The sequence below is a fragment of the Panthera uncia genome, chromosome D2 (assembly GCF_023721935.1).
Source record: "Panthera uncia isolate 11264 chromosome D2, Puncia_PCG_1.0, whole genome shotgun sequence".
Lineage (NCBI taxonomy): Eukaryota > Metazoa > Chordata > Mammalia > Carnivora > Felidae > Panthera > Panthera uncia.
Window position 1 is genome coordinate 59,959,108 of NC_064818.1, and position 24,524 is coordinate 59,983,631.

A 24,524-nucleotide genomic window follows, 5' to 3' on the forward strand; every position below is an offset into this window, starting at 1 on the left:
GGGGGGGGGGGGGGGGGGGGGGGGGGGGGGGGGGGGGGGGGTGATCAACTGTATGTACGTGCATACATATGCCACATTTATGCAGATGTACAGACATACACATACGGGTCAATTGTAATATACTCTGTAAACAGACCTGTACCTCAGTTTTCTTGGGAAGAGTGCTCCACGGCAAAAGGATCTGTCTACTCCATCATTTAATGGCTGCACAGTGTTTCACTGTGTACACATATCATAATTAACTTTTTCCTATGGATATTTTTCCCAGTTGTAGAACTCTGAATTACACAGCAATGGGAATCTTGTGTGTTCATCCTTTCACACCTGTGCGATCATCTCCTTGGGATAAATCCTGGAAATGCGCTGCTGGTTCAGACTCCTTCCTGGGCAGCCCTGATAATCTGAGATGCGGAACATCCGCTGCTATCAGGAAGAACCACTGGGATGTTATTCCAGGCAGACCCCGTTCTATGGGAAGCTTCTGAATGCACAGAGGACACAGGGCAGCCATCTGGGTAAACGGCTGTTAGAAATATGGCAGATGTTTGGGTCAAGTCAGAAAGTCCACAACAGGAAGCAATCTGTTGGTCCTAGCCCTCAGCCTGACATATGAAACTGCAGCCGACTTGTTGAGTATTAAAACCACTGCATTTCCACATAGAGCAGAACGACTCTGGAGGCCTACGGGCTCTGCAGCAGAGCCACTAAGAGCTTGTTACGTCAAGAGCAAAGGCAGCAGACGAAGGCAGATGTGCCTCTTTGAAACGACTGTAATTAACTCCAAATCTTTCCTGACACTTCATTTTTTTTTTGCTGGCTGCGTTTGTCGATTTGTCATTTAGCTGTTAGAACAAGCCTGCTACATACCTCAGATTCCACCACCTGTCTGGGCACAAACAGAGTGTTCGTCTGGATGGTGTCGGGACGCCCTGTGCGTTCAACAGTAACCTTGAGAGTAACATCTACCAGCCAGGCATTTGGCTGAGAGCCTCTAAGGACTTCAGGGTGTTAAAGGACAATGTATTTAGTCACGTATGTCCTCAAAGTGTTAAGGAAATGTACTGAGACATCTTTTGATTCAGAAGGAAAGTAAGGAAAATGACCAACACAGAGCCATGCCTTAGATCCATTTATTCCCGTCTCTGGGTGGGTCTGTAAACACCAATCATCCGAGGGCTCAGGACCCACCACTGGTACTTGACCCTTGGCAATCATAGGTGAGTGATACTCATCCAAGAATAAGTCCCCTACATTAGGTTCTTAACCACTGGGAGAGGCCTACGAGAATGTAGCTGATGGTCTGAAGTTCGAAAAGGTTTTAGATCTGTGTGCTCTGGCTATATGCTCTTCATTTCACTTTACCACGTGACATTCCTTTACCCTGATAGGGCCTCAAGCCACATGTACCCCGATTCAGCCGCCAACACCGTTTCCTCCCCTTCTGCTCCAAGAGCAACGCCCGGTCCAGTCAGGAGGTCGACAGGACAGGTTTCCGTCTATGTCACGGCGGAGACAGAAGTGACTTTATCCCAAGGATACAGCAGCGAGAGGGCAGCCTACAGAATTTATGCCCAATTGCGTTCCTTAAATGACTATATTTCATAGTTTCTTAGGAGGTAACTGCCACCAGACCTATCAGCCTCTGCGTGATGTTTAAAATCAGAGCCTGGGAGTGATTGCCGCCCGGTCTTCCTCTTCCTCGGCCCGGCTCCGCCCACGCCATCTGCCGGCGGCTCCTCAGAACGCTGTGTAGTAGTGCTCCATGGTGCTGATGATGTCACTCTGGTCCTCCAGGAGCTCCAGCACTTGCTGCAGCACAGCTTCGCTCAGGCGCGGGCTGACGCTCAGGCGAGCACAGGCCAAGATGTGCTGGAAGTGGCAGCCCTTCTCTATGTCTGCAGGAAAAAGGCAGTTGGCTAAGCTTGGCACACCTGTCAGACCCTCCTCCCGCTCCTCCGTCCTCCCCCTCTGAGTTGAAGTCCTTTTCCACGGATCCTGAGTCAGAACCTGCATTTTAACAAGATCCGCACGCACATTAGGGTTGGAGATGTACTGGTTTAGATTATCAGCAAAAACAAAACAAAAACCCTGTTCTTGGGCCCCTAACTTCACGACGGTGACGTGGACCCATTGCTCAGCTCAGGCCTTCAACCTTCAACGGTTCCTAATCAATCGCTTGTTATCCAGAACCTAATGGATTTTTAGTGTTTGCTCATCTTTTTTCTCTAGTGCAATTTTTTGCCGACCCCCCCCCCCCAGCTTCCCAGGTGGGAGCCCTCTTGAGACTGACAGGAGAGCTGGCTTACAGCAGCCTCTGTATTCTTTCCCTGCCTGCTGGAGATCACAGGTAAGCAATACTCATCCCGACTGATGTTACACCATGGAGAACACCATGGTCTGTTCTCTTTCTTCTTTGCCTAGGCTTCCAAGCAGTCCTGTCTATCATGGTTGTGTTCTAGTAATCCCTTACCCTCCACCCCCCAAAAATCCAAGACCATTTTGTACACCAGGAAAAAAGTTCAGGGTTAGGAGCCTCTTTCCTATTTGAAACCAATGATTTAGAGTAGTGGAATGCACGGTGAAGTTGTGACCATTAGAGGATCCCGAAATCAACTTAATGGGTTGCGATTAAGAGAGACGGGTATAGGAAATTATAAAATGTACTGCATTATAGCATATGTATTATTTTGTGAAACTTTATACTAAATATATAATATGTATATTATATATATATATATATATATATATACACACACATATTATATATAGCTTTGTGTGTGTGTGTGTGTGTGTGTGTATAATGTACTAGGTCATGATGTAAAATACATTTGTAATTCTGAGTCAAAGTCAAACCCCATTATCGAAAACAAACTTTCCCCAGATTCACTTAATGCCCCGTGCGGGGCCAGGCTTGGCCTCTCACTGTTGTGTCCCCAGCATCTGGCACACAAGCTGCTCCATATGGTCACTGAATGTTGTTTTCAGAGAACAAAATGCTTTAGGCTCCAGGAAGGTGATTAAAGAGGTATCATAGTGTTGGGCAAAGGCATGGTTTGGGAGTTGGCACACCGCTATGGCCTTGGGCAACTCATAGCATCTGAACCCATTTTCTCACCAACAGGGAGGGGAACTAAGAAGGGGGTGAGGGAACCTCTGAGATCCTTTGTAGCTCTACAAGAATTTCACAAGCGGTGCCCCTGAGCTAACAAAGACTTGCTAAATTCTGACCTCTAGTGGCTCTGTCAACTCATTACTTCTCCCAGTTGGGGTTACTGTTGAAAAATTTGCCATCTTCCACTGCTTTCCAGGCTGTTTCTTCAACATTCATTTGCTAAAGATTTCTGGAACATCTACTATGTGTGTAGTGCTAAGCAAGGAAGAGCAAGTGGTAGATGGAGAGCTGACTCCGGAGTCCAGCAGACCCGAACTCAAGTCCTGGCTCTGTCTGGGGCAGAGTGGTTCATTATTCTGGGTCTGTCTCCTCACCTGTAAGATGGGAAGAAAAATCACCTACTTCCTCAGTGGTTGTGGGAATGAAAGGAGACCTGTGGCAGGTACTTCCTACATAGGAATTACTAGGACTCAGTCATCATCTCCATGACCTATGAAGATGCATATAACCTAGTCCCTGCTCTAAACCTGATGCTTCAGCTATTCCTGAGAAGGGTGATGATGGAGGGTGGAAAGTGGGCCTGTACACAGCAGAGGAAGCACTAGGAACTTCACCACTTCTTGGATTTTAATCTATCTTTGCAGGGCCTGGATGCCCAAGCTCAGGGCTCAAGAGGACTTATAGAGACACGTGGGGCCATAAGCAGTGATGTTGACTGCCCTGAAGGCCTTAAACTATTTCTTTAGAAGGGCCATGCTGCTGTCTGGGTGTTGTCTGGGAAGGCTGCTCACAAAGTGACCTTCAAGTCACATGGGGAGAAGGACTGGTATTAGTTTTTCTTTAAGTGTCTGGCAGAATTCACCAGTAAAGCCATCAGGTCCAGACCTTTACTTTGTTGGTAGACTTTTAGTTACTGATTCAATCTCCTTACTAGTCATAGGTCCACTCCAATTTCCTATTTCTGTGTGATTTAGTCTTGGTAGGTTTTGTTTCCAGGAACCTGTCCATTTCATCTGGTTATCCAGTTTGTTAGCGTGCAACTATTCACGGTACTCTCTTACAATCCTTTTTATTTCTGTAGAACCAATACTAATGTCATTTTCATTTTCTGATTTTACCAATTTGAGTCTTTTCTCTTTCTTCTTAGTCCCTCCAGCTAAAGGTTTGGTAATTTTGTTGTTCTTTTTAAACAACCAACTTTTGGTTTCACTATTTCTCTATTTATCTTTGCTCTAATTATCATTATTTCCTTTCTTCTGCTAGCTTTCAGTTTAGTCTGTTCTTTTTCTAGTTCCTTAGTCAAAAGTTGGGTTTTGATTTGAGATCCCTCTTGTTTTTTAAGTGTTTGTAGCTATAAGGTTCCCCTTAGCAATGCATCTCCTAAATTTGGTGTGTTTTCATTTTCATTCATCACTAGCAATTTTCTAATTTCCCTTGTGATTTCTTCTTTGATCTACTAGTTAAGAGTGCTGTTTAGTTTCCACAAATTTGTTAAATTTTCCAGTTTGGTCATTGATTTCTAAGTTCATCACACTGTGCTCAGAGAAGATACTTTGTATGGTAACTTTTTAAAATCTACTGAGACTTGGGGCGCCTGGGTGGCTCAGTCGGTTGAGCGGCCGACTTCAGCTCAGGTCACGATCTCACAGTCCGTGAGTTCGAGCCCCGCGTCGGGCTCTGTGCTGACAGCCTGGAGCCTGTTTCGGATTCTGTGTCTCCCTCTCTCTGACCCTCCCCCGTTCATGCGCTGTCTCTCTCTGTCTCAAAAATAAATAAACGTTAAAAAAAAATTAAAAAAAAAAATAAATAAATAAAATAAAATAAAATAAAATAAAATCTACTGAGACTTAACTAGTGGCCTAACATATGGTCTATTGTGGAAAATGTCCCATGTACACTTGAGAAGAATGTCTACTCTATTGTTGGATAGGGTGCTTTGTGTATGTCTATTAGATATATTTGATTTCTTGTGGTGTTTAGGTCCTCTTTTTCCTTACTTATCCTGCTTGTTCTATCCATTATTAAGAGGAGGGTACTGAAGTCTCCAACTATTATTGTAGAACTGTTTATTTCTCCTTTCAATTTAATCAACTTTGCTCAATATATTTTGATGGCCTGTCATTAGATACATAAATGTTTATAATTGCTGTATCTTCTTGCTGTACTGAACCTTTTAATAATATATAATGTCCTTCTTTGCCTCTTGTAAACTTCTTGGTTTTGATGTTAGTACAGCCATCCCTGCTCTCTGTTGATTACTTTTATTTGCATAGGATATCTTTTTCCAGCCTTTCATTTTTTTTTTTCAACATTAATTTTTGAAAGACAGAGACAGACAAAGCATGAGTAGGGGAGGGGGAGAGAGAGAAAGAGAGGGAGACACGGAATCAAAAGCAGGCTCCAGGCTCTGAGTTGTTAGCACAGAGCCTGATACAGGACTCAAACCCCCAAACTGTGAGATCATGACCTGAGCCAAAATCGGATGCTTAACCCACTGAGCCACCCAGGTGCCCCACAGCCTTTTCAATCCATTTGTGTTTTTGGATCTAAAATGAGTCTCTTGTAGACAGCATACAGTTGGATCATGGTTTTGTTTTTAAATCCATTCTGCCAATCTGTCTTTTGAGTGGAAAGTTAAATCCATTTAGGTTTAAACTACTGTCCTGCTGGTGGGTGGGGGGAGGACTTACTTTTGTCATTTTGCTATTTGTTTTCTAAATGCCTTATAGCTTTTTGTCCTTCATTTCCTGCATTACTGAATTCTTCTGTATTTAGCTGATTTTTAAAAATTTTTAATGTTTATTTATTTATTTGGAGAGAGAGAGAGCATGAGCAGGATAGGGATAGAGAGAGAGGGAGAGTCACAATCCCAAGCAGGCTCTGTACCATCAGCGCAGAGTTCAATGTGGGTCTTGAACTCATGAACCGCAAGATCATGACTTGAGCCTAAACCAAGAGTTGGATGCTTAACCAGCTGAGCCACCCAGGCGTCCCGAGGTGACTTTTTTGAACAAAAAGTTTGGTGAGATTTTTTTGAACAAAAAGTTTAATAAATTCCTTTCTCATTTCCTTTTGTCCATATTCTATAGCTATTTTCTTCACGGTTACCATGGGGATTACATTTTGCATCCTAATTTGAATTTATTCCAATTTAACTTCAACACAGAAAAATTCTGCTCCTTTGCAGCTCTATCCCTGCCTTTGTTTTAGTTTTTGTCACAAAATCACATCTCTATGTACTATGTGCCCAAAAACATAAACTAAGTATTCTTCTAAATTCATTAGTCTCTTAAATTGTATAGAAAACAAAATGAGGAATTAAAAACCAAAGTTACAAGAAGGTAAGTAGACTAATCATTGTTTTTAACAATGTATTAGCCTCTTAAATCATACAGAAATCAAAAAGTGAAGTTATAAACCACTGTTACAATAATACTAGCTTTTATAACTGCCCACGTATTTACCTTTATTGAGATACTTCTCCATATGGCTTTGAGTTACTGTCTAGTGTCCTTTCATTTCACCCTGTCAGATGCCCTTGAGCATTTCTTGTAGAGCAGGTCTAGTGGTAACAAAGACTTTTGTTTATCTTAGAATGTCTTAATTTCTCCCTCACTTTTGAAGGACAGTTTTGCTTGACTGACCTTTCTTTTTTTTTTTACTTTCCATTTAGAACTTTGAATGTATCAACCCACTACCTTCTGGCCTCCAAAGTTTCTGATAAGAAATCTGAAAATATTACTGATGAGCCCCTGTGACAAGCTGCTTCTCTCTTGCTGCTTTCAAGATTCTCTATTTGTCTTTGCCTTTCAAAAGTTTGATTATGATATGTTTTGGTGTGGGTCTCTCTGAGTTCATCTTACTTGGGAGTTCACTGAGCTTCTTGGATGTTTGTATGTATGTCTTTCATCAAATTAAGGATGTTTTCAGCCACTATTTCTTCAAATATTCTCTCTCTTCTCCTTCTGGGACTCCCACAATACATGTTGGCCTACTCGATGGTGTCCCGAAAGTCTCTCAAGCTCTGCTCTCTTTTCTTTAACTCCAAGTTTGTTGACTCTTCCTTCTGCTTTTGAATCTCTATAGTGAAGTCTTCATTTCAGTTATTGTACTTTCTAGCTCCAGAATTTCTTTCTGGTTTCTTCCTAGGTTTTCTATTTCCTTACTTAGATTTCCATCTTGTTTATCAACCATTTTCTTGACCTTCTCCATCTCTCTCTTTAGTTCCTTGAACATCTTTAGGCCAGTTGTTTTAAATTTTTCTCTAGCATATCTGCCATCATGGCTTTTTCAGGGACAGTTTCTGTTGATTATTTTTTTCTTTTGAATGGGCTATATTTTCCTATTTTTTTGTGTATGCCTTGTGATTTTTAGTTGAAAACTGGACATCTGAATTCAATAATGTGGTAACTCTGGAGGGCAGATTCTCCCCCTTCTCCTAGGATTTGCTGGGTCTTGCTATTTATTTATTTTTAATTTTAAGTTTTTAAAAGATTTTATTTAAAAACATTTTTTTAATGTTTATTTATTTTTGAGACAGAGAGAGACAGAGCATGAACAGGGGAGGGGCAGAGAGAGAGGGAGACACAGAATCTGAAACAGGCTCCCGGCTCTGAGCTGTCAGCACAGAGCCCGACGCGGGGCTCAAACTCATGGACTGTGAGATCATGACCTGAGCCGAAGTCAGCCGCTTAACCGACTGAGCCACCCAGGTGCCCCAAAAGATTTTATTTTTAAATAATCTCTACACCCAATGTGGGGTGCAAACACCCAACCCTGGGATCAAGAGTCACACTCTCCTCTGACTGAGCCACCCAGGCACCCCCGTTTTTCGTTATTTTTTAAAATTATAGGCTGTCTCTATGCCAAGGATCAGCCTCAGGTATAAACTTAAGGTCGTCTCAGGTCTTTTTCTGAGCCTGTATCTTTCCCTGGGCATGTATAATCACTTTCTGATTTTTCCCATATATGCAGTTGCTTTTTAATGCCCTAGTCTTTCTTTTCTGGCTCCCAAAAGGGGAAAAAAGAAAAGTGAAGAGGGGGAGGGGAAGGCACCAGCCCTTTAAGTGCTTCGGAAGTCACTTCAGCTTTTGGGGGAAGGGCTTGCAACAATGGGAGGAAGAGGAAGTGCAACAATGCAACAAATTGCATTTGTCTGCAACTCTGTGATCAGAAGCAACAATCAGCAAACAGCACAGATCCCTGATATTTGGAGGACCTGTTCCTTTTTGCCCACCTAGGCTCCTGCAAACTCTGTGCAAGCTATTCCAAGATCATGTACACAGGTGCCTGCCATATGGCTGGGGGAAATGGTACTGACTAAGAGCTGAAAATTGACTGATGTTATCCCCAATTTATTCTCCAAGCCTTCTCCTGGAAGTTGTAAGCCTTCAATAGACTCCAGAGTTCCAAAACAGTTACATCAGACAGGTGCAATTGTTGTCTAAGTGAAGAGATAGATTGCTGGTGCTTCCTATTCCACCACCTTCCTAACAGTTTCATAAAACAGTAATTTACTTAATCTTCAAAACAACCCATCATGAGGATACTTATTATTATCCCTATTTTGCATAGAAAGAAAGTGAGGCAAAGTTTTGTCAACATAGCACTGGAAGTCCAAGACACAGTAATCAGAAAAGAAAATGACATAAAAGACATCGAAAATGGCAAGAAAGAAATAAAACTGTCATGATTTGCAGATGACATGATACTATATATAGAAAACCCTAAAGACTCACCCCAAAACCATTAGAACTAATAAATGAATTCAGTAAAGTTGCAAGACACAAAATTAATACACAGAAATTGGATGCATTTCTACACACTGGAAATGAACTATCAGAAAGAGAAATCAAGAAAACAATCCCATTTATAACTGCATCAAAAAGAATTAAATACCTAAGAATAAACTTAACCAAAGAGTGTAAAAGATCTGTACTCTAAAAACTATAAGACACTGATGAAACAAACTGAAGATAACACAAATAGATGGAAAGATATTCTATGCTCATGGATTTGAAGAATTAATATTGCTAAAATGTCTATAGTATCCAAAGCAAAATACAGATTCAATGCAATCCTTATCAAAATATCAATAGTGTTTTTTAAAGAACTAGAACAAGTAATACTAAAATCTATACAGAACCACAAAAGACCCCCAAAACAGCCAAAGCAATCTTGAGAAAGAACAAAGCTGGAGGGATCATGCCCTCAGATTTCAAACTATACTACAAGGCTGTAGTAATCAAAACAGTATGGTAGTAGTACGAAACCAGGTACATATTAACGGAACAGAATAGACTGCCCAGAGATAAGCCCATTTGTAGACAGTACCTTTTAATCTATGATAAAAAAGGCAAGAATATACAGTGGGGAAAAGACCATCTCTCCAACAAATGGTGCTGGGAAAACCGGACAGCTACGTGCAAAAGAATGAAACTGGGCTACTTTCTTACACTACACACAAAAATAAACTCATAATGGATTAAAGACCCAAATGTAAGCCCTGAAACCATAAAACTTCTAAAAGAAAACACAGGCTGTAAACTTTTGGATATCAGCCTTAGCAATATTTTTTTTGGATGTGTCTCCTCAAGCAAGGGAAACAAAAGCAAAAATAAACAGTTGGGACTACACTGAACTTTTAAAAAGCCTTTGCACAGAGAGGGGACCATCAAAAAACAAAAAGGCAACCTGCTGAATGGGAAATATATCACTGATATACATATATATCATCAGTGATATATATATATCATTTCCAAATGATGTATCTATAAACGGTTAACATTAAAAATACATAAAGAATTCATACAACTCAACATCAGAAAGTAAATAATATGATTTAAAAAGAAGACCTGAATATACATTTTTACAAAGAAGACACATGGATGGCCAAAAGACCAGGAAAAGATGCTCAAGTCACTAATCATCAGGAAAGGCAAATCAAACCCACAATGAGCTATTGTTAGAATGGCCAGAATCAAAAAGCCAGGAAATAACAAGTACTGGCGAGGATGTGGAGAAAAGGGAACCCTCATGCACTGTTTGTGGGAATGTAAATTGGTGCAACCACTGTAGAAAACAGTATGGGGGTCAAAATATTAAACACAGAAATACCGTATGATCCAGCAATTCCATTTCTGGGTATTTATCCGAGGAAAATGAAAATACGATATATGCAGCACCATATTCATTCCAGCATTATTTTTTTTTATTTCATTAATTTTTTAAAATGTTTACTTATTTTTGAGAGAGAGAGAGACACACACAGCACGAGCCAGGGAAGGCAGAGGCAGAGGGAGACACAGAATCTGAAGTAGGCTCCAGGCTCTGAGCTGTCAGCACAGAGTCCAATGCACGGCTTGAACTCACAAACCATGAGAACATGACCTGAGCTGAATTCAGACACAACCACCTGAGCCACCCAGGCACCCCTGCAGCATTATTTACAATAGCCAAGATATGGAAGCAACCTGAGTGTCCACTGATGGATGAATGGATAAGGAAGACGTGGTGTATATATACAATGGAACATGACTCAGCTATAAAAAAGAATGAGATCTTGCCATTTGCGACAACATGAATAGACTTAGGGGGTATTATGCTAAGTGAAGTAAGTCAAATAGAGAAAGACAAATACCATATGGTTTCACTTACATGTGGAATCTAAAAACCAAAACAAAGGGACAAACAAAACAAAACAGAAATAGACTCGTAAATATGGTGAACAACTGGTGATTGCCAGAGCGGAGGCGAGTGAGGGGATGGATGAAATAGGTGAAGGGGGTTAAGAGGTACAAACTTACAGTTATAAAATATAGAGTAAGTTAGGACTATATTTTAATATTTTAATATTAAATTTTAATATTTTAATATTAATATTAAATTTTAATATTTTAATATTAAATGATATTTTAATAACTTTATATTTTAATATTTCAATAACTTCATATGGTGTCAGATGGTAACCAGACATCGTGGCGATCATTTCGTAATGTGTATAAATGTCAAATCACTAGGTCATATACCTGAAACTAATATAATATTAGTGTTGTAGCTCAACCGTATTTAATTAAAAAAAAAAAAAGGAAACTGAGGCACAGATTTACCGAAGGTTACACAGCTACAAAGTGGTAGAGCTGGGATTCAAACTCTGGGCAAGCTCCAGAGCCCAGCTTTTCACAACTTTGCCATGCTGCCTGTCTTTAGACAAGCCCAGTATCAGTGCTTTAGGGACCAAAACCAGGCTTCATGTTTATAGCCCCTTTCTTATTGTAAGTTTATCCATTACTGAAATACTCATAAACGACTAAAGATTTTATATCCTACCAACCATCGTGATAAGGAACAAATGCTGTAGTTTGTACAAAAGGTAAGAAACACTAAAGGCCCAGTAGGAATGATTAAGTGTTTGAAGATCTATCTATATGTATAATGGGATACTGTGCAACTACTTAAAAGACTGAGGCACTGTTAAATGTGCTGTTGCTGAATGAACTCTAGAAGCCAAGGTTAGATTTAAGATACAGGGTGCGGAACACGCAGCATCATATGCTAACTTTTAACTTGTGTTGTTTTTGGTTTTTTTTAAAGAAACTGTACAAATATGTCCGTCAGTGTTTGCAACATCTCTAGAACAATATGCCTGAAACTAGTAACAACCACTGCATTTGGACTTGGGAACGTAAATCTTGGGGCTCAGTGTTTGGAGGGAGTCTGACTTTCCTGTGTGTACTTTGCACTGTTTGACTTTTTACCATGTCCATACATTATTATTCAGAATCTATATATATTTTCTATGTAAAGGGGTAATCATAGCAGGCTGCAAGATAGTCCCCACGAGGTATTTTTGCTGGCATTCTCAGTTACTCCTGGGAGTAACTCCCAGGAGTTCAGCTCCTGGGAGTAACTCCCAGGAGTTCAGCTCCTGGGAGTTTCCTAGTTCTGGGGACTGACTTATAGCTTCGAGGCTCCCATACACAGACTGAGTGTCACAGGATTTCCACCTTGACGCACACACTCACCAAGGCAGTAGCTGGTCTGTGGGTGAGAAGGGAACGTAAAACCTGCCACTTTTACAGAGTCTCAGGTCACTAGGCGGTTTGGTTCTCCTAAGAAATGAAGTGTGAATTCCTGTCATTTGCTTCACCAGGCACGGGGATTATTTCAATCCATCCTGTTCCTAGTGCAGACCAAAACAGGAATCTGGCCAGGTAGCCTAGGATGAGGATCAGGGCAGGAAGGTTATCTGGGGAGGGGCCTCTCATCTCTTCATGGTTGAGGAACTCCACATTTCGCTGCCCTTCAAAGCTCCCTAAAGTGTGGACAGACAGGTTTTCCCCCAACTCAAGGATACTCGTCCTTGTTGCTCTGAATGATGTAAACATCGGCCAGAAACCTTGCATTAAAATAATAGACGGCTTTCAGTTTATTTTAAGATCTGTTGTCACACCATTCTGGGATCTGACATCATAGGTTCTTAAAGGCTAAATAGGGCTGCATACCACAAACACCAGGACTGGAGACCTGGTCCAGCTCCACCCGATGACTCAGCCTGGAGTAGGGCCAGGCCCTGGGGATTTAGGGGCTGAAAGGGCTGGGGGTGGGTTTCTCTGGACAGAAAGAGGGCAGGCTGAGGAGACCTGCGGTCATTAACAAGTCTTTCCCCCTTCTCTGCCAGCCTCATTTGTTCACAGATGCCAATATTCGTTATTAGTATATGTTTGCAAAAGACAGACTTTGAAAAGTCATCTTGAAGTCTGATCAGTTTATACAGGATTTAAAGATAGGACTAGTGCTTTCTTCTCTAACTAGTGTGAAAGTGGTAATATCTGTTGTCAGACTATCTACAGTTTGAGTTTCTAACCACTAGGGGTTGACCTAACTCCACTAAAACCAACTTTATTCTAAGCCATTTTCTTCTGCAAATTATCAGGTTCCAAGATGACTGAATTAGTGTTCATAAACTACAATGTCTCGAATCATGCTCCTAAAACTGAAAGTCTTTGTGTTAGAAGAGAGGAAACGGTCTCACTCCGAAGACAAGGTAGGATAAGAAATAAGACAAATTAGAGAGAATAAGACATAGAAGGTCAAAAACTCCTAGCCCAGTGGCTTACCTCACTGTACTGGAGTCACCTGAGATGCTCACCTGTCCAGCTCCTGTCCCACCCCCTAATGAATCAGAATCCCAGAGCTGGGACCCAAGCACTGTATGTTTAAAAAAGTTCCAAGGTTGGGGCGCCTGGCTGGCTCAGCCGGTTAAGCGTCCAACTCTTGATTTTGGCTCAGGTCATCATCTTGAGGTTTGTGGGATGGAGCTCCGAGTCGGGCTCTGTGCTGACAGAGCAGAGCCTGCTTGGGATTCTCTCCCTCCCTCTCTCTCTGCCCCTCTCCCACTTGTGTGCATGCTCCCCATCTCTCTCTCAAAATAAAGAAAGAAACTTGAAAAAAAAAAGTATAAATGGAATCTTTTAAATATAATAATAAAAATAAAAATGACAATAAAAAACTCTATGGTTGAGTCTTATGAGCAGCAAAGGTCAGAACAACTGTGCGAGTCTAACACTCACTTTATAAAAGAAGAGACTGAGGCTCAGAGAGGGCAAGTGTCTTGACCAGTCATACTTCGAAGTCACTACTGGGGAAAGCCCCAGGTTTCCTGACTCTCTATCCCAGGTGCTCTCTGGGAGGGAACAACCCCCTCCAGGACATCAGGGCACCACATACATGTATATTACCCCACTTACGATTTGGTTTCTGACAGTCTTCTTGAATGATATGGTGTATTTTTCTGTGCAGTTCTTTGTCCTCTCTGGTTACCTAAACAGGAAAACCAGGAGAGAAAGCATTCTTAAGCAATAAAGCAGCTGTGTCATCTCGATTACCAGATTAGTTTTTAGGATAGTTTCTAAAAATATCCTAATAATCACAAAATAATCCCATCCCTACACCAAAAACCAACAATGTGGTTTTTGATAATTGGCCTATTATGAAACCAGCTCTGTCCCTAAGCAGCTCACGGCTCTGTAGTTGGTGCAGAGGCATACTCCCTTGGAAGGTAGTTTACTGGGGCCATGATGTCAAGAAAACCTGAAATTCTACACTTTTTTTTAATGTTTATTTTTGAGAGAGACTCAGAGAGAGAGAGAGAGAGCGCGCGCGCGCGCGCGCGCGCGCGAGGATGAGTGGGGGAGGGGCAGAGAGAGAGGGAGACACAGAATCCAAAGCTGGCTCCAGGCCCTGAGCTGTCAGCACAGAGCCTGACGTAGGGCTCAAACCCACAAACAGTGAGATCATGACCTGAGCCGAAGTCGGACACTCAACCGACTGAGCCACCCAGGCGCCCCCGAAATTCTACACTTTTAAGGAGCAATTTTCTTCCCAAATATTTGTTAACACATTCTTGATGTTTCTCACTTGTTTTTATATTGAAAGAGAGACACAAGTGATCAAAGTCTGATCTCCAACCCGGACTCCTTCCTCTGGGCATGACACAAGTCTCCTGTCTCATTAATTTTCTTCTTACTCCCAACCACAAAGGAAAACAAATGAAATTAAAACCGTAAGGAAAGGCTAGCAAGAGAGTAAATCTAGCCCATCCCTTGAAACACTCTGTCTTAAAGGCAAAAATAACGACGCTCCTTTCTCAACCAGCTCAAGTAAGAGGGAAGCAGTAACCAAATGGGTTTCATCTTCCTTCCATAGTAAATCTAAAAACCAAAGAGAAAAAAAAAAAGAGAGAAAGAGGAAGGAAGGAAAAGAGGAAGAAAGGAATAAACAAAAAAATCATGCAAATACATACATGTATGAGGAATTGTCGAACTAGACTTACAAAATGATCAGATTTTAGAACGACCAGATTTTAGAATGAATGGGGATACTGACAACGCCTGCCTTCTCTTGACTCACAAGGTTATTGTGAAGAGCAAATAAGGTAATGGGGGTGAGAGCTGTTGAAAGCAGGAAACTACCAAACAAACAGAAATATCTACATCACAGTGATAACTATTTCCCTGAGGCAAGGCCCTCAGGAAAACAGAAACCTCTAGGACAGGCGAGGAGGTGGAAGGGGAGGAGTGAAGTCAGAGAAGGCGGATGGTTCTGCTGAGGAAAAGAGCCATTATTGCTTGATCACCCCATTCCAGTTCACACTGATTCACAGGAGGAAGTGCCCTAGCCCTGCCACACCTCAGTCCTGGCCTGCTGCCTGTAGTCCTGTAGCTGCTTTCTACAGACACAGAAGGCCAACTCTGGAGCCTCCCGGGGGAGGGGGAGGAGGGGATGGGATGTGGGGGGAGACATGTTGAGGTGAGCTGCCTAGCATGGGATTCTCCAACCCTACTAGGCCTTTCCATGCCAGGAGGAGGTGGTCTGCACCCACCTTACAAAGATCAGAATACCCTTTTCAAAGGTTACTCAGGGGCACCTGTCTGGCTCAGTTGATAGAGCATACGACTCTTGATCTCAGGGTTGTGAGTTCAAGCCTTACCCTGGATGGTAGAAATTACTTACAAAAAAAATTTTTTTTAAGTTGCTCAAATAGTATTTAAATATATCTTAACTGGGGCGCCTGGGTGGCTCAGTCGGTTAAGCGTCCGACTCTTGATTTCGGCTCAGGTTACAATCTCACAGTTTGTGAGATCGAGACCCTCAGGGGGCTCTGCGTTGACAGTGCAAACCTGATTGGGATTCTCTCTCTCCCTCTCTCTGCCCTTCCCCCTTGCTTGCATTCTCTCTCTCTTTCCCTCTGGAAATAAATGAATAAACTTTAAAAAAATTTTTTTTTAAATAAAACGTATCTTAATTGAAAAAAAAAAAGCTCTCTAAAGTAGGGAAATAACTAGAGTAAATCAACATCATGAAAATGTCCTATTAAGGAAAGCTTCCCCTCAAGAATCACGTCTGTAAATACAGAGACTTCTAGGAGTCCTCACAATTTTGAACTGCCTCTAGAATTGCTCATGACTGAAGCCACATCTACACTACGAGCAACAGTCATGAGAAAGCCTGTTTTTACTGAAAGCTTGGCTCCTTCAATTATTAAAGGCAGGCAGTGAGAGGTGAACCTTTAACTCTGGAGGTTATGAGGCAAGCAAGCGCTTGTACCCCTGGTGGGAATGTCAATTAGTAGAGCCTTCTAGCAGGCCAATCAGACTGTGTTGACCAAATGCTTAAGGTACTTGCCCTTTGCTCCAGCAATTCCTCTTTAAGAGCGAATCTTACCAAAATGCTTACATGAATTCACAAAGAGAGTTATGCAAAAATAGCAACAGCAACACTATCTGTGAGAACAAAAGTTAGAATCAACATAAATGTCCATCAGAAAGAAGTGGCTAAAAGTGTATGGCAAGTACCCAGAATATGGAATACCACGCAAGGTCAAAAAAATTGAGAAGTACTAACATGGAAAGATACCTGTGGTGTGCTATTTAGGTACCCCCAAAACTTGCCAGGAAATACTTATTTATTTATTTAAAGTTTTTATTTATTTATTTTGAGAGAGGCAGTGCAAGTGGTGAAGGGGCAGAGAGAGAGGGAGAGAGAATCCCCAGCAGGCTCCATGCTGCCAGCGCAGAGCTTGATGTGGGGCTTGAACTCATGAAACTGTGAGATCATGACCTGAGCTGAAACCAAGAGTCAGATGCTTAACAGAGTGAGCCACCCAGGCTCCCTGCCAGGCATTATTTAGAGCAGTGGTTCTCAACTGTTCCAGGGGACCCCTGGTGATGTCCTGTGATGTTTTAAGTTGTCATACCTGGTGGGGGGAGTGGGCTGCTACTGCTCTCTAGGGAATGAAGGCCAGGATGCTGTCAAACATCCTACAGTGCAAAGGAAAGCCACCTACAGCAAAGAACCATCTGGCCCAAACAGTGTTAATGCTGAGAAGTCTGATCCATAGGATAATCACAAAAAAAGGCACAGAAGCATCTATAGATGTACATGTGTAAATGCACAGACAAGTGTCTACAAGAACAAATGGCACCTTAGATGAGGCTGACCTTTGCTCCTCATTTTACATACCTCCTTAATGATTTTTAAAAACAGTAAATAGGAATTCTAGGTATTCTTAAGGAATGAATACAGTTGTGATTGAAGGTAGGAAGGAAAAAAAGTTGCAAGTCTCTTACATAGTATAGGTTATCAAAACCATCATCTTTCTGGAAAACAAATCCTTTTTCCTGCAGCAGCTGTATAGCATTCTTAAATATACTATGAATTGCCTTGGAAGTGGTTTCATTCTTAACATCCACCTGTAGGAAGAAGAAAAAGAAAAAGAAGAAAAGAGGTAAGTCCCATCTTACAGCATCTAAGAGTAACTCCCTGGACCAGCTGGTTTATGGATTCACCCAACAGGCTTTTAATCTGCTGAGTCAAAAAGATCCAGGTATGTGGCCTAGCAGGATGGTGACATTTAAGGAGGCCTGGGAAGTTTGCTCAGGCAGGATCATGCTTGATAACTGTTCCATACTTTGGTTGTGGGTTTGTTTTTTTTTAATTTAATTCTACAATATGAAATGGAAAATCAAAAAGATAATACTTAAATTTAAGTATGTGGTTTGTATGTCTTGAACATTTAAAATTACTTCTATTCCCATGTGGGTTTTGATAGAACTGTTTCCTAAACAAAAAGATAATCTCTGATTTTATTTTTTTAATTCAGATCCAAAGCATTATATACATATTAGGTCAGTTTTTTCATCAAAATTATGGCTATATGTAATCTCTTCCTAAGGACTTCAGGGAATTTTACACATATTAAAATAAGTTGGGGATTCCAGGATATAAAAAGTATTAAGTAGTCTATTTAATGTTTATTTTTTTTAATTTTTATTTTATTTTTGAGAGAGTGCAAGCAGGGCAGGGGCAGAGAGAGGAGACAGAGGATCCAAAGCAGGTTCTGTGCTGACAGAAGCGAGCTCGATGTGAGGCCTGAACTCAGGAATCCTGAGATCATGACCTGAGCCAAAATTGGGTGCTCAACCAAGCCACCCAGGTGCCCCTCCAACTTAATTTTAAAGAGAGGCAAATAGCTATGTGGAGACCTGTCTGTCAAAGGCGGGTCCATGGGGCTGAAGGCAGAGGGGGTTCTAGACCACATGGAAGGAACCTCGGCTGTTGTCAGTTTTCTATCTCCTCAATTTCAACATTTCTCCTCTTCTCTAAGATGCGGGTTTACCCAGACAAATTACCAGGTTCATCCTATGTCTTATTTCCAAGGAAGCTAGGCCTTCAACTGTGTCCCACCATGCCTAACTAGACTGCAAGCTTACCGAGTCAGGGACTTTATTTCAACTTGGCCACCTCCTCCCTGGCACACAACAGATAACTAATAAGATATCTGTGTAATGAATGGGAAATAAATACCCCATTAGAGAGGCTGTATCCCTTTTACTATTCCACTGGGGATCTTCAGTCCATTCCTAAAACAAAGTTAAGTGGTGAACAATTGTTCTTCAAGGTACAGATCTATTTTTAACGTGACAGAAATTTGTCAAGATATTTAAAAGATGAGACCACCAAAGACACAAGGCAAAGCTTCTACAAAAGTGTTTAAAGGCAAAGTCCTACCTCTTAAGAAGAATGCTCGTGAAGGCTATCTGGGGCAGTTCCCACAGATGCTAAAGAGAGAACGTGCTTGTGATTTGCTGATGACATTTCCTCCAAGTGACTGGAAAGGAAAGAAACCCCCAACGGCCTCGAGCATTCATAACTGCATCCCTAAAGAAACACTCTCTTTCTAGAAGAGGCCTTCTAAAGAGGCACTGTTTTAATCTAAAGGATCCTAGTGATGGTACACAGATATGCTCCCCTGGGCTGAAGAGGACAGTCTAACATTCTTAATTAATATTCAACAAGCTAGAGCACCTGATAATTAGAATATTAGGGCCTAAAAAGTTAACAAACATTCCAGGTTACAACAGCACCCATTCTCTGAAGGCAGAATAAGGCCAACAGCTATGTGATGACTCCCACGGGCAGAAAACCAATCTGTTAGAATAAACATCTTACCTAGCAATTCTCAGCCATACATCTTTTAATTCAGGGGCGGTGGGGGCGGGGGGGGGGTGCTTCAGGCAAAGCTGAGTGCCCTTACTTAGGGGAAGCACCGTCAACCCAAAACAGACTCTCCCACAAAACTTCTACAACTGCTCAATCTTCATAATTCTAAGGAAATTCATCTTCTTCAGTCAATTTACTATAAGGACCCTAAGGGTCGAGTTTATTACGTCTCTTATCAAGATAGAAATAAACTGGAAACTAAAAATGATTGTTACATGGTTACTGCCATCATTAAAAAGGACTCCTGGTTATCCCCAGCCCACACAGAAAGCTTGGTTCCTCCTCCCAGATTTCAGTAATCTCAGGCAGCAGGAAGACATGTGCTAGCACCGTGAGATTAAAAGCACAGTTTCAGCTGTGAAGGAGGAGGACCCAACAGAAAAGGCTCTCTGTAAATATAAACAATATGCGAAGCTTCCTTTCCAAAAACATTTGCCTCGGCTGACCTCAAGACATATCTCCCTACTGGTTATAAAGTCACAGTCTCAAGGGTAAGGCCTCCAATCATCTCTTCTGGCCAGCAGCTTTGCCTGGCCTGGGATTTGTGTCTTTCTTGTCTTTTTCCAAAGAGCAATGACAGGGCTCATCTGATTCAGGAAACTGAAACTGCACAGAGACAAAAACAGTGACTGGTTGACCGTGCTGAGACTTAGCAGGCTTCTCCTAGCCCCAGGTCAGGAACTGGGTGGATCTCTGAAATATATATAGAGTCCTCATTCCCAAACAAACCACATTTATCCAGCTGTCAGAGAAACAATGGTTTTGCAAGGTCTGCTTATCATGTTTCTAGATTTGCTACGAAGGGCCACTATGGAAAAAAAGAAAGGGGGAAAACATTGAAACCCACTCTTCCCTTGCCTCTAAACTATAACACTATCACAATGATTTTTTTGTGAAGCTTTCATCTGTATGACAAGAGAAAAGTGCTGAAGGATCTAGGGTTTCACCATCACTGTAAAGCATCCTTAGTCTCCCAGGCTCTCTTAAACAGAATTCAATTTAATGACACTGACCTCCCCAGAGTCATGTGAAGGAATAATTCATAATTGATGGAAAAATAGTTTGCAAAGACAAAACAAAGTGCCACATTCATTTCTTTTTCAACATACATGACTGGGCAGACACAAGTTTCTGCTCTAAGCATTTTCAAAAAGATATCATGCCAAAAGTTCCCCACAGTTGTTTTGAATGGAGGAGCCCTCAGAGAATCCTCAAGTCTCTCTACAGAAGAGTGGGTTCATGGGAAGAATGTGGTCTTTGCTCGGCTTCAAAGTTTCCTTCAGAACATGCCGACAGAGTGGTCAAAAGTGCTAGGAGGCTGACTTGGCAGGGAGCCTCCTCTAAATGACCAAATGGGAAGAAGGTTAATCTTGCTGTCTGCAGACAGCTGGACAGCCCCAACTGCTTAGAAGCAACAGTGACACAGAACAAAGTGGCCAGTCACGACCCTCTCCACCTGGGTGTTTCCTGAAACACAATACCTCATCTCTGCGAATGAAATTGTGGGTCACCGGGCACACAGCCTGGTGCCAGGAAGAGATAATTAGGTTCACGAACGAAACTGAGAAGCAGTGGTCATGCCTCGGAGGTCAAGATGAGGACCTGTTATCTGTTCCACGAGAATCACGAGGAATAACTTATGTTACCTATCAGAGCTATTCAAGGCAGCCCTGTTGGGATGGCAAAAGATCGGAAAACTTCCATGCCAGAAATGGAGAGAATGGTTAAATGAATTATGGTACATGTAACAAAAGATTATTATAGCGGCAAATCTATATATATGGCTAGGAAAGGATCTGTAAGACATGCTAGACATGGAAAGCTAGGTACAGATTAGTGTTTAGCATGCCACCAGTTGTGTACAAAAAAGGGGATATAACTACTTCTAGTTAACAAATACACAGACTGTCACTGGAAGAATATTCATGAGACTAGTAATGATACTTATCCCTGGAGAAAGGGGGTAGGAGGGAGGATGGGAAGGAAACTTACTTTTAACTAGATACTTTCAGGGACTATTTAAATTTTTTTAAAAATTTATTTGAGAGAGAGAGAGAGAGAGCGCCTGAGCAGGGGAGAGAGGGGCAGAAGGAGAGCGATAAAGAATCTTAAGCAGGCTCCACACTCAGCACGGAGCCCAACATGGGGCTTGATCCTATGACCTTGGGATCATGACCTGAGCCCAAATCATGAGTCAGACGCTCAACTAACTGAGACACCAGGCGCTCCAGGGACCTTTTAAATTTTTAAAAAACTATTCTTTCCTTCAACCAACACATGATTATTAAGAACTTACTTTATAGGACACCTGGGTGGCTCAGTCTAGGTAAAGCATCCAACTCTTGATTTTGGCTCAGGTCTCATGGTTTGTGAGTTTGAGTCCCACATCAGGCTCTGCGCTGACAGTGTGGAGCCTGCTTAGGTTTCTTTCTCTCCTCTCTCTCTCTCTCTCTCTCTCTGCCCCTACCCTGCTCGTGCTCTCTCTCTCAAAATAAATAAACTTTAAAAAAATTAAATAAAAACAAAGAACTTACTTTATGGCAGCCCTATTCTAGGCTATGGTTCTAGAGAGCAAAGAACAAGACAGGCAAGACCTCCACACTTACAGAATTTAAATTCTGGCCGAGGAATAGGCAGGTGCACAAATAAATACCAGTGAGATCCTGAGATATGAAAACAGGGTGATAACATAGTAAGGAAGTAGGTGGCTATCAGAACAAATAGGGAAGACAAGAAGGTGACATTTCCTGGTAAAATCAATAAAATAAGTAAATATAAATTGTGTTACAACAATAAAAAACCTAAGAATTCCAATGAAAGGGAGCCTAAAACAAAAGTTTCAAGTAATAGCAATTCCAAGTGAATAAGTAAACACCAAACAACTTAAGTTCACCTGAAAAAAAGGGACAGCTCTTTCCTGGAGGAGTAGGAAATTTCTGGCATGTTCCTCGAAATTTTTACTTATAAACTAGACTGAATACAACTTGGGTCTTTATTCAAACTCTCAAAACATGACAGGTTAACCTTGTTTTGATGAAGAGAGAACAAGTCATTAAAAACCTTTGTTCAGTTCGAGAATCATCCTGCTGATCAATAAATAATCTTGGAAAGATAATTACCTCTTCTCATTTATTTCCCCCTCATTTGCCTCCTGCTTAGATTAAATCCATCTCAGTGAATACAAAGATCTAAGTACTATGAACCTTAGACTTTTTGTTTTTTCCTACCTAAAGATTAAGTTGACTGAGATTAAGTGAGGAGGGTAAAAGGGCAGGTGCATATTCTCATTTCAAGTTCTGTTCTGTTCCAGAACAGAAACACTGAATAGGGGCGCCTGGGTGGGTCAGTCAGTTGAGCGTCTGACTTCGGCTCAGGTCACGATATCACAGCTCGTGAGTTCAAGCCCCGCGTCGGGCTCTGTGCTGACAGCTCAGAGCCTGGAACCTGCTTCTGTGTCTCCCTCTCTCTCTGCCCCTAACCCACTCAAATTCTGTCTCTGTCTCTCTCAAAAACAAATAAAAATTTTAAAAAAATTAAAAAAAAAAGAAACATTGAATAGAACCATAACCTCTGTTCTCTGCATTTACCCCGTGAATCTTTTTTTTTTTTAACTTTATTTATTTTGAGAGAGAAAGAGCAAGAGAGAGAGAGAGAGAGAGAGAGAGAGAGAGAGAGAGAGCACATGCACACATGTGAGTAGGGGAGGGGCAGAGAGAGAGTGGGAGAGAGAATCCCAAGCAGGCCCCACATTGTCAGTGCAGAGCCAACCTGGGGCTCAAACCCATAAACCTTGAGATCATGCCGTGAGCTGAAATCAAGAGTTGGACGCTTAACTGACTGAGCCACCCAGACGGTAAGTGCTCCCCTACCCTCTGAGTCTTAATGCCGCAGTCATGTTCCCCCACACCCTTCAGCTGCAGACATGGGACAGGGGACTTGAATTCTCACATGGGCATGCTGCACTTACCTGCTCAGAGCAGGAGCTGTGAGTCACAGGCTGCCTGGCCAGGGACAGCAGAGATTCCACAGTTTCCAATTCCTGCTGGTAAAAGGTTTGTACTTTGTTCTCCACGAGGAATTCTTTGGCTTTTTCACTCAGCAAACATGTGAGATTGGCAAGGTCCAGGGCACCTGGATTGCTGCTAGGGGAAAGTTTTTAAAAGCCTTGCAGAGAACTATCACCTTTGTTTCTTTTTGGTGTGCATAAAATAGAAACCCAGCAAGGAAATGCAACGTTATACAGATGTTTGTTTTAGTGGTTGATTGAAGTATAGCTGACCAAGATGCTATATGAATTTAAGGTGTACAACATAGCAATGACCAAGTCTATACTATGCTACATTCACAAGTGTGGCTACCATCTGTCCCCATTATGCTATTACAATACCACTGACTATATTCCCTATGCTGTATCTTTTATCTTCGTGACTTCTTCCATAACCCAAAGCCTGTATCTCCTACTTTTCTTCACCCATTTTGTCCATCCCCCCTGTGAAGGACACTTAGGTTGCTTTCATATCTTGGCTACTATAAATAATGCTGCCATAAACACAGGAGTGCTTATGTCTTTTTTAATTAGTGTTTTTCTTTTCTTTGGGTAAATAGCCAATAGTGGAATTACTGGCTCATATGGTATGTCTATTTTTAATTTTTTTATTTTTAAACTCTTCCCCATTGTATATTCTTGCCTCCTTTGTTATAGATTAATTGAGGATATAAACATGGATTTATTCCTGGGCTCTTTATTCTGTTTCATTGATCTATGTGTCTATTTTTGTGTCAGTATCATACTCTTTTGATTACTACAGCTTTGTAGTGTAACTGGGAATCTGGGATTGCGTTACCTTAAGCTTTGCTCTTTTTTTCTCAATGTTGCTTTGGCTACTTGGGGTCTTTTGTGGTTCAGTACAAATTCTAAGATTACGTGTTCTTTGAAAAATGCTGTTAGCATTTTTATAGGGAATGTGTTGAATCTGTAGATTGCTTTGGGTAGTAGAGACATTATTAACAATATTAATTCTTCCAATCCATGAGCATGGAATATCTTTTCATTTGTTTCATCTTCAATTTCTTTCATCAAAGTTTTATAGTTTCCAGAGTACAGGTCTTTCACCTCCTTGGTTAAGTTTATTCCTAGGTATTTTATTCTTTTTGGTGCAATTGAAAATGGAATTGTTTTCTTAATTTTTCTTTCTGCTACTTGGTTATTAGTGTATAAAAATACAACCAATTTCTGTGTATTAACTGTGCATACTGCAACTTTACTGAATTCATTTATCAGTTCTAATAATTTGTTTTGGTGGAATCTTTAAAATTTTCTATGTATAGTATCATGTCATCTGCAAATAGT

At 41.4% G+C, this 24,524-nt stretch overlaps 1 protein-coding gene across 3 annotated transcripts in view; it reads right to left on the reverse strand.

The window, feature by feature from the left end:
* Positions 1–814: 814 nt before the first annotated feature.
* Positions 815–24,524, reverse strand: part of STN1 (STN1 subunit of CST complex) — a 46,205-nt gene continuing 22,495 nt past the window's right edge. For 2 of the 3 annotated variants that reach the window (XM_049645688.1, XM_049645690.1), the window contains 4 exons: positions 23,142–23,316; positions 17,242–17,364; positions 13,861–13,933; positions 815–1,895 (listed from right to left, as the gene is read on the reverse strand). In XM_049645688.1, coding sequence (XP_049501645.1) covers positions 1,738–1,895; positions 13,861–13,933; positions 17,242–17,364; positions 23,142–23,316 — 529 coding nt within the window. In that variant the 3' untranslated portion in view covers positions 815–1,737. The remainder of the gene's footprint in view (positions 1,896–13,860; positions 13,934–17,241; positions 17,365–23,141; positions 23,317–24,524) is intronic. The other variant, XM_049645689.1, reaches the window with a different exon arrangement.